Source organism: Octopus sinensis, linkage group LG10 (assembly GCF_006345805.1).
Source record: "Octopus sinensis linkage group LG10, ASM634580v1, whole genome shotgun sequence".
Taxonomy (NCBI): Eukaryota; Metazoa; Mollusca; class Cephalopoda; order Octopoda; family Octopodidae; genus Octopus; species Octopus sinensis.
In genome coordinates this window covers 4,351,493-4,368,803 of record NC_043006.1, presented here as the reverse complement: position 1 = coordinate 4,368,803, position 17,311 = coordinate 4,351,493, and the positions used below count along the sequence as shown (strand labels likewise).

Here is a 17,311-nt window from a genome sequence, read left to right as displayed (position 1 = left end):
ATATAGATATGGCTGTTGTCATTATGTGTGTTTGTGTATATATGTGTCTGTTTTTCTATGGATGTGTGTATGCAGTGTATAAAAATGTACTGGTAATTCGGTCTCTACATCATGAACCGTATTTATTTTTCCATCACCAATGATTAACATCTTAGATTTCCTGTCTTTCTACTTCGTCTTTATCATCCCCCTGCTCCACTTCATCCTCCTCTTCGTTTCATCTTTTTTCTTCTTTTTCTTCTCCACCTTCCCCTTCTTCTTCCTTTCCTCCTTTTTTCCTTTTACTTATACATCTTCTTCTTGTCTTCTTCTTTTCCTAATTCTTGGTCGTCTCCTTAAACCCTTCTTTCCCCTTTTCCTTTTCTTTCTTTACTTCATCTGTTTTACTCTCCTTTTCATCTTTTCCTATTCCGCTTTCATCTCCAACATCATCCACTTCTATTCTTCTTGCTCTTCTTCTTCTTCTTCTTCATCCTATTCTCCTCCTCTTCCTCCTTATTCTTCTTCTTACTTTTCCTCTTTTTCTTCTACTTCGTCTTCTCCTTCAAACCTTCTTTCACATCTTCTTGTTCTTTCTCTACTTCATCTGTTTTATTCTCATTACCATCGTCTTCATCATCATCCCCTTTTCTTCTTGTTCTGCTTTTCCTGCTCCCTTCTATCTTCTTCTTCATCATCACCTTTTCCTCACCTTCCTCTTCACCCCCTCGTCTCCTTCTTCTCCTTCTTTCTTTATTTCTCGTGTGTGTAAAAATATCCTCTTTCTCCATCATCAGCTGAAGTCTCTTATTCCCCCAAACTCTGTATTTAATTCACCACCATTGCCACCGTGATAACTATGGACGTCTTCCTCTCTGTCCTCATCAGACTCATTAATCTCATCTTCATTGTTACATTTCTCCCTCATAAACATCATCAAGTTCATCGTCGCCATCTTCATCATCGAGATCATTTATTACCAAATAGCACCACGATAGAGATACAATATCTTGAAATCCATTCTGATCCTGGACGACAAATACATTACCATCATCGTCATCATCCTCAATATCATATTCATGTTCACTATTGAAATGCTAATCCTCAATCATTATCATAACAATCAGCATTAACAACATCACTCTCGTCGTCATCATCATAATCTCTTCGTTATGGATAGTACCACCATTTATTTTCACCTTTGCCTTATTAACATATTCATCACTATCAATCTCACACTTCTTCTTTTTCTTCTTCTTCTTCTTCTTCTTCTTCTTCTTCTTCTTCTTCTTCTTCTTCTTCTTCCTTTTCTTCTCCTTTATGTAAAAATTCTCTTTCATGATTTCTTCATATCATTTTCTCTTTCCTTATCATCCGCTGAATTCTCTATTCCTCTAAAACCTCTTATATTTAAATCTTCTTTAATATTTCATTACGTTATCTTTCTAAATTTGTAATATGTGCCTATCCTTCATTTTAACCACCCTTGTCTATACATCCAAAGTCCAGTTTTATTTTTTGTAAATGTGAGAGTGTGAGTGTGGGTCCCTTTCTAAAAATATGGGAAATTTTAATGCACGATACAAGACGAAACCCAGTGAGTGCATGCGCGTGTATTTCTGTGTATGTTTACAATCTTTCTCTATCCGAACTGTGTTATTGTTTGTGAAACACTGCGAATGTTGCGGGGAGAAATTCGTGAGATTTCTGATATAAAAGTTTGAGACAATTGAAGAGAAAATGTGGTGCAAATAATTATGTCCGTGTGTGTGTGTGTGTGCGATGGTGTCTCTGTGCGTGTTTGTATCAGTTGGTGCATGGATGCGTGTATGCGAGTGTAGCAAAATGTATCTGTAATTCGGTTTCTATATCATGTACGGTATTTATTCCTCCGTCAACACTGATTAACGTCTTTGACTTCTTTTTTCTTCTTATTCGTCATATTCTTCCTCTTATTCTTTATTTCATTTCCTACCCTATGTCCTTCTGCGTATGTTAATTTATGTCTAACCACTTCCCCTTCTTAATTCTTTTTTTCTCCTGCTTTGGTTGTGTGTGTCTGTTTGTGTATTGTTTAACATTCTAGACTTCTATTTCTGCTTTCTTTCTTCATCGTCCCATCCTCCTTCTTCATCCTTCTTCTCGCTCCTCCTCATCTTTTTCTTTCTTCTTCTTGCTTCTTCTTCTCCTCCTACCTCTACTTATACTTCTACTTGTAGTTGTTGTCGTTGTTGTTGTTCTTCTTCTTCTTCCTTGTCTTTTTACTCGTCTACATTTTTCCTTCTGATTCTTCATATCCATCCTTTCTCTTATTCTTCAATTTCATTTTCTTCACACTCTCCTCTGCATCTATCAATTTATCTCTCCCCGCTTCCTCTTCCTCATTGTTCTTTTTATCCGGCTTTTACTTTTCTTGCCTCTTCTACTCATTGCCGTTGTTGTAGCTGTTGTTGTTGTTGTTGTTGTTGTTGTTGTTCTTGTTCTTCTTCATCTTCTTTTTCTCCTCCCCCTCCTCCCCCTCCTCCTCCTTCTTCTTCTTCTGCTGCTTCTGCTCCTGCTGCTTCTTCTTCTTCCCTTTCCTTTTGTTGTCATCGTCTTCTTTCGCCTCTTTTTCCTTTCGCAATTTATTTTGTTTTCCTTCTGCTCTTCTTTTTCTTTCTCTCCTTCTTCTTTGTCATCTTCTTCTTGTTGCTGCTTTTCTTCTTCATCTTTTACTTCTGCTACTCCTTCGTCTCGTCTAGTTCTTATTTTTCTACTCCTCCTCCTTCAACTCTTCATTCTCTCCTTTCTTTTTGTTCTTCCTCTACTACATCTCCTCTACTTTCCTTCTTTTTCCTCTTCTATTCCTTCTTTTTCTGTTATTTTCCGTCTTCTTCTGTTCTCTTCCTTCCTCCCCTCCTCTTCATATTCTTCCTTCTCGCCGTCCCTCTCATCATCATCTCCATTTAAATTTCTTAATTATATCTAATTTTTTTCGCCATAATATTTAACATTTTGTCACTAATCTTTTCTATATGTTTGTTATGAACTCCGTTTTACGTTACAGGAATTTGAATGACAATAATATCACGTATATTCAACGCGGTACCTTCGAAAACCTTCCGAATTTAGAAGAACTGTGAGTTGTGTCGCTTTTGTTCGTACCATCTATTTCCCCATATATCTACATTGTTAATATCTTCTCCAACTTTGTTTTTTTCTCTCTCTCTTTCAAGAGTGTATCTATCTAACACCCGTTCACTCTCTCCATAGTTTCTCTGAGTGTATGTGTGAATGCGTGTTTGTGAAAGTGTAGGTGTATGGATGAATGAGCTTCTTTTTACTTACTTCTTATGCATAGGTAATCGTGTTCTTGTTTCTAAACATCCGTTTACCTAATATTCAAATTCTCATTATTCAACTATATTCCATCATTTTTCTCGTTGTTTACTTTTTTATTCTAGTTTTCTAAGTTTATCTTTTAATCTTCATATGTTTTTGTGTATGGATGTACAGATACCGAGTATATCAGAAAAAAGTGTCCAAATTTTAGATACAAATTCGAAACGTGTGTCTCAGTATTACTTAAAGGTAACAGAAGTATCAGCGCTTTTCTTACACAAATGGGCCATATTTGAGCAAGACGAAATGTGAGTTCCTCTCCAAGCTCTCATGAATAATCATGAATGAATTGGCGAAGATGAAATTCTATGTTTTAACATAGCTCAGGATTGGGAGCTCATGAAATACTGGAATAAAGTTCAAATGGAAGGTTTTAAAGTTATATTTGAAAAATTGAGTAAGAATTCTGGCCAAACCCTTGGATTTTAGGCATCATGAGTTACTCCTTGTTTGCCAAAGACTTTATCAACCCTTTTCCTGCCTTACCACAAAATTTCTTATGGAAGTTCACATCAATGTCCTATTCACACGACCTAAGAATGGATGTTTCGAGGGCTTTCAGATAGGTGTGGGGCTACTCACAAACATTTTTATGATCAGTTCATGCCAGATGCTGACGTCTAAAGTGCTCAAACCAGGTGATGAATGAGGCTAAGTGCCCTTATCCTAAAACCTTTTCGCAAACTCATCCATGGGAAACACTTGTCTCACTACACTTGTGTGACAAGGAACATCCTCTTACCATCAGAGATCATGCATTTGAAAAGTATCACTTAGTCAGGTTTTTGCCCCTAAAATGACATTATTACTTTCTCGTGAGCTGAAGCGAGAACTCAGCTGTCGCGTCAGTTTGTGCGCATATCGAGGGTGAATATCCTTCTTCTCGCTCCTCCTCATCTTATTATTTTCTTCTTCTTCTTTGCTTCTTCTTCTCCTCCTACCTCTACTTATACTTCTACTTGTAGTTGTTGTCGTTGTTGTTGTTGTTCTTCTTCTTCCTTGTCTTTTTACTCGTCTACATTTTTCCTTCTGATTCTTCATATCCTTCTTTCTCTTATTCTTCAATTTCATTTCTTCACACTCTCCTCTGCATCTATCAATTTATCTCTCCCCGCTTCCTCTTCCTCATTGTTCTTTTATCCGGCTTTTACTTTTCTTGCCTCTTCTACTCATTGCCGTTGTTGTAGCTGTTGTTGTTGTTGTTTTTCTTGTTGTTCTTGTTCTTCTTCATCTTCTTTTTCTCCACCCCCTCCTCCCCCTTCTCCTCCTTCTTCTTCTTCTGCTGCTTCTGCTCCTGCTGCTGCTTCTTCTTCCCTTTCCTTTTGTTGTCATCGTCTTCTTTCGCCTCTTTTTTCTTTCGCAATTTATTTTGTTGTTTTCCTTCTGCTCTTCTTTTTCTTTCTCTCGTTCTTCTTTGTCATCTTCTTCTTCCTTTTCTTCTTCTTCTCTTCTTCTTCTTCTTCTTCTTCTTCTTCTTCTTCTTCATCTTTTACTTCTGCTACTCTTTCGTCTCGTCTAGTTCTTATTTTTCTACTCCTCCTCCTTCAACTCTTCATTCTCTCCTTTCTTTTTGTTCTTCCTCTACTACATCTCCTCTACTTTCCTTCTTTTTCCTCTTCTATTCCTTCTTTTTCTGTTATTTTCCGTCTTCTTCTGTTCTCTTCCTTCCTCCCCTCCTCTTCATATTCTTCCTTCTCGCCGTCCCTCTCATCATCATCTCCATTTAAATTTCTTAATTATATCTAATTTTTTTCGCCATAATATTTAACATTTTGTCACTAATCTTTTCTATATGTTTGTTATGAACTCCGTTTTACGTTACAGGAATTTGAATGACAATAATATCACGTATATTCAACGCGGTACCTTCGAAAACCTTCCGAATTTAGAAGAACTGTGAGTTGTGTCGCTTTTGTTCGTACCATCTATTTCCCCATATATCTACATTGTTAATATCTTCTCCAACTTTGTTTTTTTCTCTCTCTCTTTCAAGAGTGTATCTATCTAACACCCGTTCACTCTCTCCATAGTTTTCTCTGAGTGTATGTGTGAATGCGTGTTTGTGAAAGTGTAGGTGTATGGATGAATGAGCTTCTTTTTTACTTACTTCTTATGCATAGGTAATCATGTTCTTGTTTATAAACATCCGTTTACCTAATATAAAAAAATCCCATTATTCAACTTTATTCCATCATTTTTTCTCGTTGTTTACTTCTTTATTCTAGTTTTCTAAGCTTATCTTTTAATCTTCATATGTTTTTGTGTATGGATGTACAGATACCGAGTATATCAGAAAAAAAGTGTCCAAATTTTAGATACAACTTCGGAACGTTGTGTCTCAGTATTACTTAAAGGTAATAGAACTATCAGCGGCTTTTCTAACACAAATGGACCCTATTTTGAGCAAGACGAAATGTGAGTTCCTCTCCAAGCTCTCATGAATAATCATGAATGAATTGGCGGAGATGAAATTCTATGTTTTAACATAGCTCAGGATTGGGAGCTCATGAAACATTGGAATAAAGTTCAAATGGAAGGTTTTAAAGTTATATTTGAAAGATTGAGTAAGAATTCTGGATAAACCTCTGGCTTTTAGGCATCATCAGCTACTCCTTGTTTGCCAAAGACTTTATCAACCCTTTTCCTGCCTTACCACAAGATTTCTTATGGAAATTCTCATCAATGTCCTATTCCCACGTCCAGGTAAGTGTGGGGCTACTCACGAGCTTATTTAATGATCAGATCATGCCAGGTGATGAATGATGCCAAGTGTCCTTATCCTAAAACCTTTTCGCAAACTCATCCATGCGAAACATTTGTCTCACTACACATGTGTGACAAGGAACATTCTCTTACCATCAGAGATCATTCAGTTGAAAGTATCACTTAGTCAGTTTTTGCGCCTAAAAGACACTTTGGCTTTCTCGTGAGCTGAAGCCAGAACTCAGCTGTCGCGTCAGTTTCTGTGCATATCTTGGCTGAATATCTTCTCATCTATGTGAAATATCTCTAGAAGGTTGTGTTTCTCTTTGTCGTAGATGAACTTCGCCCTCTCCAATCTTCTAAACTTTTGTCCTGGAGTATCAAGACTCCTCACAAGTTTCATATGCGATTTCATTTTCACATCTTCTGTCCCCAGATGCCAATAATCTTATGGATTGATTTGGATCTCTTCTGATCGATCTCTTCATCTCCAGATTGAAATGATCCTTCTTGAGGATATGACCTCTTTATGTAGCTTTCCTCTCCACTATTCCATCATTCTCAAACGTACACACAATTGTCTTGATAATTATTGAATGGGCATTGAAGATGGAATCTAGAGAATGAATTTCGCTACCATTACTGAAGGACTGAATGGTTTTAACCCTCTCAAACTTGCTCAGTCGGGTGTGGCTGACACAAAACGGTTTCATCCTTTTACATTTCTAGCTTAATATCTCAAATGGTATTTCACTGATTCTTATAAAAACGTGTGTCAGTATGTCCAGTCGTCTTATGTCCAAAACAACTAACAAAAATCAAAAAGTGTGTTAGTTTAAAATTTTTCAAGAGTGTTTGTGCATGGCAGTTTTGCTGTTACATATGTTATATATTTATGTCTAAGTATATGTGCGAGTGCGCGTGAATGTATCAAATCTTAACCTATTCTCCATCATCATCATTAGAAACTACACTAGCACGAACGTCAACATGAAAATCATCATCATTATCTTCATAATTATCCTCATTAGAATCATTATCACAATCAGCACCAGCAACCTTTTCTTCAACACTACCACATTCTTCCTGTCTTAAGACTCAAAACTATGTACGACGACGACGTCTGGCACCACCACTCCCCCTCCTTCTCCTCCCCTTCACCAACACCACCATCAGATTCTCTTGTGAAAAGAAGCTGCGAAAAAGCGAAACCAAATCAGATGAAAATATAAAAACGAACACTAGTGACTTCTACAGATTTCAAAAGTATTTACCTTAGTGCGCTACAGCCTATGGCCAGGAGGATAAGCGAAATACTCAATTAACAATTCGCAAATGCTTTCAATTCCTCATTAGAAAATATGCAAATAAGCAAGCTTGATAAGTTCCTACAGAAAAGAAAGAAAACATCTGTTATTTCGATGTGAACTTAGTCACGGCTCTAATGGTTTTCTAGGAATGCTTTTAAAGATTTGCAAGAAAGCCCTTCCAGAACTACTGCAGATACGTTTCCAGAGCTTCCGTACATGTGGGCAAACATTCCAAAGTGTTAGAAGAGGTTTATATTGATTAAGAAGGAAGTAGAGAAAACTCTAAATATTACAGGTATAATTCTCTGATCTCACATATTATGCAAGTTATGAGACTCGTTGTCGGAAAGTAGTTGATTACATTTCGAGAACAAAACCTATTCACTAACACACAGAATGGCTTCTGTCCAGGAAGGAGTTGTCTTACTCAGCAGCTACTGCAATGTGACTGGGTACTGAAACAACAGGTGAACTTTTCAAATATGGATGATATCTGGACATCAATATTCCAACATCAGCCATATTTAACCAGTCTGCAATTAACATGTTAATGGTTTTAATTTGTTGTGAAGTATTTCAATGTGCGTAGATTTGTAATATTAACAGATTTTCTTGCAGTCAGAACCTTGTGGGCGTGACCAAATATATATTATATCATGATTGCTAGGGTAGAAGCTTCATTATTACTTTAAGAGTTTTGGAAGAACACCTGTTAATTAAACAATGTGGACATTAGTTAGTTCTAAATGATGCTTAGTTTTGTCATTAACCGAATGCCACAAAGTTTTTGACCATTTTTGACCAATAGCAGTACTGTGTATTGTATAACTAGACTTTAATTTGAAAGTACTTTTTTAGTATGCTGGCATCCGGATTCAGTAAATGTATCATGTTTCAAAACAGGAGAAGAAATTTGTACAGTTTTGAAATATGAGTTATCTCTTGGAAATACAGCATCACTGACAGCTCAGAATATTAATGGAGAATTTCATTCTAATGTTATTACACAGCAGACAGTATCAAATTGGTTTGCAAAATCTAGTTCTGGTAAATTTGATCTTACAAATGAGCAATGCGGTCGACCAGAAACAAAGTTGGATATTTTCGAACTGAAAGCAACCGTCGAGTCTGATCCATCTCAAAGTGCCTGTGAATTATTGTTGTTGTTTTGTGTTAGCAAACAATATTGACTCACCTAGTTCAAATCGGTAAAGTGAAAACGTTGGATAAGTGGCTTCGACATGTATTCAATAAAAATCAGAAATAGCAACGTTTGGATGCCTACATTATGCTAGTTTCTCATCGCAAAAAAGAATTATTTTACAAAAGATTGTAAGATGATGAGAAATCGATCCAATGCCTCAACTGTAGAGGTTAACCACAATGACTGGACCAAGACGAGCCACCAAAAACACAGTTCAAAACGGAAAAGAAGCTGTTGGGTGTTGTTTGGTGGTCTGGTCCAGGTGTGATCCGTTATGATTTCATTACCCCTGGCTCATTAATCTCAGCCGAAGTACACTGCAGCCAACTGGAACAAATGATGCAGAAAAGTACAAAAAACAACCTAGATTAGTCAACAGATCAATCCTATTTTACTGCAAGACATCGCCGGATTACACATCGAAAAAATAACTTTGGCGAAACTACAGGGTTTCGAGTTGGAAGCTCTCCTTAATCTACCTACTCACCCGATATTGCCCCCACTGACTACCACATCTTTCAGAATTTCGCTAGCTTTTTGTTAGGAAAACAAATTATTTCCGATGATTCTGTAAAACAAGCCTTCCAGGAATTTATTGTCTCTAGACTACCAGGCTTTTACAGTTCCGGGTTGCACAGGCTACCGCTGAAATGGCAAAAGTGTATTGAAAATATGGGTGCATATATTGAAGAATAAAACTATTCCTTGTATTTAAAAAACATTGGTTTTCGATAATTTTCATACTTGACGACCTAATATGAAAGATATATATGTTTTACAAAACAGTTTAGAGACAAACATTAATTCCTACTTATATTTTGAATATGTTTCTTAAAGTTGTGAATTGGTGTTAAGATAAGTGTTTTAATTATTCATGATTAATTTTTGCAATTTCGTCATTATATTGCTCTTGGAATCTCTCTCTATATAAACGGCAGTTTGTCTGTCTGTGTGTCTGTGTGTCTGTCAGGTTGTACCCTCACTCTGACCACGGCTTTCAACCGATTCTGATGAAACTTGACACACACATAGCCCAATATCATAATTCAAAACTAACGCAGTGAAAATTTTGAAAAGTTCCCCCAGTTCTGAAAAAAATCGATAAATTCGACATGGGGTCGAGAATCTAAGCTTTTTATATGCAACACATTTTCTGTCTAGGGGACGCAACTCGACCTTTTTATCGCCCAAAGGACAGCTAGGAACATCGTATACACAGAAGTATTCGAGTGAAGAGAAGACATTGCAACCTACACATGCGCCTTCGTTCCCTAGAGGGAAATGATTAAATTGGGATTAGTCGTTGCCTGCTAGGGGCTCTTACATACCCGGGCAACGCCGGGCTATGCTGCTAGTATATAATATTTGTACATTCGGTGAGAATGTGATGTAAACCAACATCGTGCACAAAACAATGTCTCGATGTCTTGTTATTCTTATAGCGTATTTCGTCCATCTTTGTTAATCGGTTATCACAGAAACCTTCTCTTCCCTCAGGATATCTAAGTGAGATTAATGGAAACTGCTCTTGTCCAAACTATAGGCAGAAAACTCATAGAGAAATAAACATCTTTGCAGTAAACATGAGCTTTTATTTGGTTAGATTAGACAGTATATTAACAGTAGAAAACAGACTTATTAATTGTACGTATTCTAACTTATAGAATACTTATTTCTTTTTTCCAGATATTTGAGCAACAACCAAATACAAAACTATGAGGATGGCGCGTTCTTATTCCTTCCCAGTATTTCTAACATGTATGTACAACAATTCTTTCTTTATTGGAAAACCAAAAGTCTTTGTAAACACATGAATAGATGCCATCAGACTAAAATCATAAACACATTTCATCAGACAAAAATCATAAAAAATGATATCATCAAATTCACAGTTGTTTAATTCAGTTGACAATAAATAGCAATGTTTTGGCTTTAATTTTAATGTGGCACCATGGATATTTCTGAGTATTGTGTTTTGTCATTGCAACGTCAGTGTTCAAACAACATGAAGGTTGGTTTGATATAGTTTCATCCATGTTCGGAAATACGAGGTGTATTCAAAAGGCGTCCAATATTTGGGTACAAAAGCATCCAACCTTTGTCCATTTCATAAATTTTATTTAATCTTCTTCAAAATACTCCTCTTGGGATTTCACTCACTTGTCCCAAGTTTTGTCATCGTTTCTATCATTTCTGGAACACCTTCTTGAGAGTGTTATGCAGCTCTGCTGTCCTCTCTCCACTCGGATCGCTTCTCTTTCAGCGTCGTTTTTACTTTTGGAAAGAGCCAGAAGTCACATGGTGCCATGTGGGGAGATTTGGGAGCCTATCGAAAAAGGGGTCTGTTACTATTGATCATGAAAGCTTGGATTACGAAGTGCATTCAAAATGTATCTGAATTTATTTTTTCGCTGATATTTCTGCTGCATGCACAAATCCTCCGTTAAATATAATACACTGATCCTTGCTTATTTCAACTTCGTGAATAATTCCCTGGATTGTTACATTACGATCTTCGATGACTAATTACCGAAGCTTCTCAATCAGCTCCTCATTTCGCCTTCTTTATGGCCTGCCTCAGCGTGCTTCACTCGCCTCTGAGGTTCGGCCATGTTTGAAGGCGTTGTACCACTCTTTGTTCTACGTTTTTCCCATGGCATCATTAATAAGAGCCTGCCGAATCTTCTCGTTGGTGTCAGTTTGAGTAACACTCAGCCTTCTTCGAAACTAAATGCAATATCTCTGCTCGATGTACCCTAACACCCGGAGACTGGTGCAGCCTACTGGGTGGTACACTGATGCGTCATACCGGCGTGTGTATACCAAGGCGTCAGGCTGGCGCGGCATATTAGCGAGGAGGAAAGTTCCAGGCATATGCAGGAAGGATGGCGTCACATATCCACCTAAAGGATTTTGTGCACACGCAGCATTAGTTTTGGCGAAAAAAGCATACATTTTGGATGCATTTCGTACATAAAATAAATTTAAGCTGGTTCAGAAGTATACATGTACAAATACACACACACACAAACATTAGACATTTAGGAGATTCGAAATCTGGAGAATAGCTGTGAAAAGATTAGAAGGTTGAGTGAAAATACCCTTTTAAGACGAGGTAAAGGAGCAATTAAGCAGACTCAAACTCTGCACAATTCAAATTCTACATGAGCAGTCAGTACTATTGAGCTAACTGATCACTGACACTAAACGGTGCCTTTCACAAGGTTAAATTTTAACGTTTGGAATTTGGAAGAATTTTTCATAAACAAATATCAAAGTTTTGAGTGTGTTCGATTCTATATATATATATATACATACATATATGCTGAATCCCTCTTCGGTCATGACTGTCCATGGGATTGCACCTAGAATGTTACCCTCCCAGGGCAAGTCTGGGAGGCCAAGATTATTTATGTGTATATATATATATATAAATATATGTATATATATGCATATATATATATGTATATATATGTATATATATATATAGATATATATATAATATATATATATATAATATATATAACATATACATATATATATGTATACATATATGTATATATATATTATAAACATGATAGATATATATATACATATATACATATATGTATATATACATATACACATGCATATATACTACAACAATTCATAGGTTGCTGGCTAGGTGGGTGGATGTTTGTCTACTAGATTGTAGTCGCGGGCTAGCTGGCGGTTGGTTGGTTGGTAACTATAGGAAAGAGAATTACCAAGAGTTCCATCGGCTCCTGGAAACAAAATTCAAAATAACAGTTACAAAATCCTTAACCACACAGCCTTACTTGCGTCCACATATATTTTGTTTGGAATACTGAAACTTTAAATAGACGAAGCGAATGGTAGGTTGGTTTTATGTCTACAGAACTGGTTGATGTCCCCGATAAACATTGGTTATTTTTGTATCGAAAATCGTTTTTAACCCAATGTTCCAAATTGAAGTAGGAAAAGATTCAGAAAGAAATATTTAGTCAATGCCCTCATCTAAGACAGTTTCCTACTTCAAACTTGGAATTCTCCATTCGTTGAATTGTCCTACCACAGTTCCTTCGAATATCGTCAAGAGCAAAGACGATGTATGGACAACAACACAATCATGCTAATCCAGTCCTGCCCAGCATCGATAATTTATTTCTTCTTTACAAAACCAAGTAACCGTGCGTATTTCTTCCTCCAGTTCCAGAGAGGTTATGCGTCTTCAGCCATTTGACACGGACGAGTTGACATTGCTGCTAATCGCTTTGTAGGTGCGAAATAATGGTGCTTCTCTTTCGTATACATGTACTTCAGACGGATATATATATATTATATATAAATTAAATTAGAGTAAAACACTATTAGGCAAATAAAAAACAATGAAAAACATAGACCAAAAACATAAAAATATATATACAAAATATATAAAATATAAAATTTAAAAATTTAAATTATTTAATTTAAAATTGAGATTATTAATTATTTATTATCTTTTTATTTATTTAATTATTTTTATATTAAAATATATAAACTATCAAAAAGTATATATATATATGTAGGTGTATATATATATATATATATATATATATATATATATATATAGATATATATATATATATATATATAAGTTCGTACATACATACACACAATAAAAATACACCAAACGGAAAATTCGCAGCTAATTCCTCATCACTGATCATCTAAGACATCAAAAACACTTTGTGCCTTTAACTATCATATTGGTACGCTTTTGGGGGCCCAACGGCGAGGGGGAAAAGAAATGGATGAGAGAGATGCGACGGATCACCGGTTACGTGGTAGTGGGAGGAGGAGAGACAAAGAATGGTTGAATGTAGAAGGACAAGAAGCAAACAGAGGAAACATGTTAGTAGTGGAAGGAGAGAAAACGACAGAGGGAGGCAGAGAAAAGAGAGACAAAGAGAAGAAACAGAAGAATAAACAGAGAAACAGAAATAGATGCCAGAATTATTAAAAAATTATATAAACGTTAGAGAGTAAACACAAAGTAAAACACGTTAAATATACGTTAGAATGTTCAACCTGTCCATCAAAACGTAATTTTGCTTACGTATAACCAAAGTCCTCACAGTCGTATTCTGATGGGAAGTTTTCTGTGTATACACATTTAACTGGTTTCACATTTGTTGATTTTCAAAAATGTAATTTATGAGAAACGTGAGCTGTGTCGCGAAATATTCCTAGAAAATCGTTTACTTTATAGAAAGAATGTGTCTCAAATCACAATCAGTCAGTACGATTGATTGGTTGAATATGGTCAAGTGGTATGGTAAGGGGATCTTTGAGCTGGTATCTGTTGCGGCCGTCTATTACAATCTTGTGATAGTCACGCGTAAAAGTCAGCTGAAAGATTTAGTCCTGTAGATTTGTCATGTGACAGAACAATAAGTGAATGGGTTGTTTTAGTCTGCTGTTTGTGTTAAGCAGCTCTGTGTGAGTAGGCAGCTATAATCTTATTTATCTAAGTTGTGGTAACTGCTTGGTGCAACTCTAGTGAAGGAGTCATTCCTTCGTACCATGTTCCAAGTGTCGAAAAATATAAATTACTCTTAAACTGTTTAGAGTTTATAACAAATTTGAATCGTTTGTAAAAATCACTGTAAAACATGAATTATTTACGCGCGTGAAAGTCAGATCAAATGTTTACTTAGAAGAAATGTCATATGGCAGTTAATAGGTTTGAAAGATAAAGCCACTTCCGAATCTAGGTCTCTTTATCCTTTTGGTTGTGTACAGTAGCTGTGTGAGCAGCTGTTATCTTATTTCACTAATGCATGTGATATTTTTTGTGTTACACATAGAGTTTTAGTGAATGATTAGTGTCTCTCACCAAATGCGATGAACCGGGTGAGAAAGTAAAGTTACTTTTAAACTAGATTAAAAATTTGCGAAAAATTTAGCAGGGGATAGATATATAATTACACTTCGCCTCGACTTACGACAGACGGTAAGTCAATCTGGTCGTATGTCGGATTTATTCGTCAACACTATTTCATTGCAACGGATTATAAGCTATAATACACAAATATTCATCCATATTTATTGTGCATAAAGTGAAAAGGGCATTTGTACTCTATTGTACTTTAAAGAAAAAGTACATCTAAAATTAAGTAAAAATTAATACAAAGGAAATTCCGATATATACAATGGCAAAAAACTTGTTTCTGTGAAAAAAGTTTAACTGACAAGAAATTTTCATTCTTCACAGTTTTGTTCTTGATTGAGGTAGACGGTGTTTCGAGGAAATGGTGAGCTTGAATAGTTCTTTTCTTTTTTCGTCATATATCTTACGATAACAACAAACATCTTGAATGATGCATTTTTTTTTGTGGTCGTAAGTGCGGATGGTCGTACGTCGAGGTGAGGGTGTACTTAGTTCTTAAAGTTTTACGATATCTATTAAACATTCTAGTATTTATAGATTACATAAAAATACTGTATGCTATCAACATTTTGTATATCACCTATAGTAAATATATCATCAAGCATGTCTTCTACGTCTGTATATCGTCTGTCATCCGCAACTTGTATATTTTCCATATCTAGTATATCACTTATATCCATACTATGTATGTCATCTATATACAGAGATGTACTTTCACAGCAAGTGATTTGATCTGAGATCGTGTGCTGAAACGAAAACAATTGCAGCGTGGAAGGTGTTTGTAAGCCATTTAAGAAACACACAAAAGCCGTTCGATTCACTTCAACATTTTTGTCAAAATAGTTTCGTCGCTTTAAGACCGCCAACTGTTCACTGACAAAAGTCCGTGCTGCATCTATATACAGTATGCCATTTATAACCAGTATGTCGTCAATATCCAACAAGCCATCTATATCATGTATATCTGCTATATACAGTATGGTATCTATATCGTATGCCATCTATATTTCGTATATCCTCTATATTCTCTACATCTCAAAACTTTCGAATATGTCTGCTGTCTACTGATTATGTTTTATTGTATTACGCATGTCTTAAAAGTTTCAATTGTCTATCATCAAAAGAAGATACTCTCTCTGCATTCTACGTAGATTTAATTAATTCCCTGATAATTGAGAAATTGATATTCCTTCAAAATCTAATTTCTGGCACCAAACCGCCCCTAATCCATCATTTAAAGGGATCGGTTTACGAGGTTCTAAGTATTCTCCTTGTTTAAAGTATATTTTATTATTCAAGACAGAAGCTATAAGAACTTAACATATTTTCGGTTTCCACCAGAAACCATATCTATTTATTGCTGTTATCAACTCCTTCTGGGATGAAATATGAATGTCGTTATTTTTATATTCTTGCTGGAATTATATTATCCTCCTTTCTTGTCAAATACAACAGCGGCTTCTCTATACCTCTTAGGGTTTTGTTTATAATTTCAGTGATCTAAGATACAATAAAGATATGATGTGTGGATGTCACCTGCCAGCCTTGGTACCTTATACTAAATCAACATTCTACAGAACTGTGAGTGTCCTAGGCGAGTGTCAGACAGATCCTGGCAATATCCAAAGCAAAATTATACCTATAATGGAATACTCGCAATGTCAAAGTTAGTAAAATCAATTAGATTTTGCCTTTCACCTTCTCAGGATCGATAAAATAAGTATCAGTTAAACACTGCGGTCGATGTAGTCAGCTAATTTCCTCCCCACAAAAAAAAAATCAGGCCATGTGGCTTATTACCATAAGGAGAACTCCGGGTTATTCTCTCCTGCTCATAATATCAGGAGAGACTGTATGTAAATATATACATGTACACATACATACCCCCACACACATACACAGAGTGGCTCTGTGGTAAGAAGCTTGCTTCCCAACCAAATGCTTCTGGCTTTAGTACCACTGCATGACACCGTCCGACTAAGGCCTTGTGAGTAGATTTGGTAGAGGGAAACTGAAATAAACCCACCTTGTATGTATATATATATATATATATATATATATATATATATATATATATATGAGTGTGTGTGTGTGTGTGTGTGTGTGTGTGTGTTTGTTTATCTGGGCTTGTCCCACTCACTGTCGCTTGATAGCCGATGCTGGTGTGTTTACGTCTCCGTAACGTGGCGGTCCGGCAACGTAAACGACAGAATAAGTACTAGGCTTACAAAGAATAATATATGGGGTCGATTTGTTCGACTAAAGGCGGTACTTTAGCATGGTCGGAGTCAAATGACTGAAACAAGTAAAAGAATAAAGAATAAAGTATAACACACACAGGCACACGCACACACACATGTCATATATATATATATATATATATATATATATATATATATATATATATATATATATATATATATACATACATATATATATATACATATACATATATATATATATACATATACATATATATATATATATATACATATACATATATATATATATATACATACACACATACATACATGCATATATATATATACATATATATATATACATAAATATATATATATATATATATATATATGTATATATAAATACATACATACATATATATATATATAATATATATATATATATATATATATATATATGTATATATATATATATAACATCAGCCACAAGGCCCGAAATTTTGTGAGGAGGGAACTAGTTGATTACATCGACGGCAGCGTTCAACTGATACTTATTTATTGCCAAACTAATGAGGTGGTCCATAGATATAGGAGGAATTCT

At 35.6% G+C, this 17,311-nt stretch overlaps 1 protein-coding gene across 1 annotated transcript in view; it reads left to right on the top strand.

Annotated features, from left to right (window-relative positions):
• LOC115216542 (leucine-rich repeat-containing protein 15-like) overlaps positions 1-16,180 on the top strand; it is a 54,110-nt gene extending 37,930 nt beyond the window's left edge. Inside the window, exons 6-9 of the mRNA XM_036506242.1 lie at positions 3,026-3,097; positions 5,185-5,256; positions 10,264-10,335; positions 16,015-16,180. Coding sequence (XP_036362135.1) covers positions 3,026-3,097; positions 5,185-5,256; positions 10,264-10,335; positions 16,015-16,180 — 382 coding nt within the window. The remainder of the gene's footprint in view (positions 1-3,025; positions 3,098-5,184; positions 5,257-10,263; positions 10,336-16,014) is intronic.
• Positions 16,181-17,311: the final 1,131 nt, after the last annotated feature.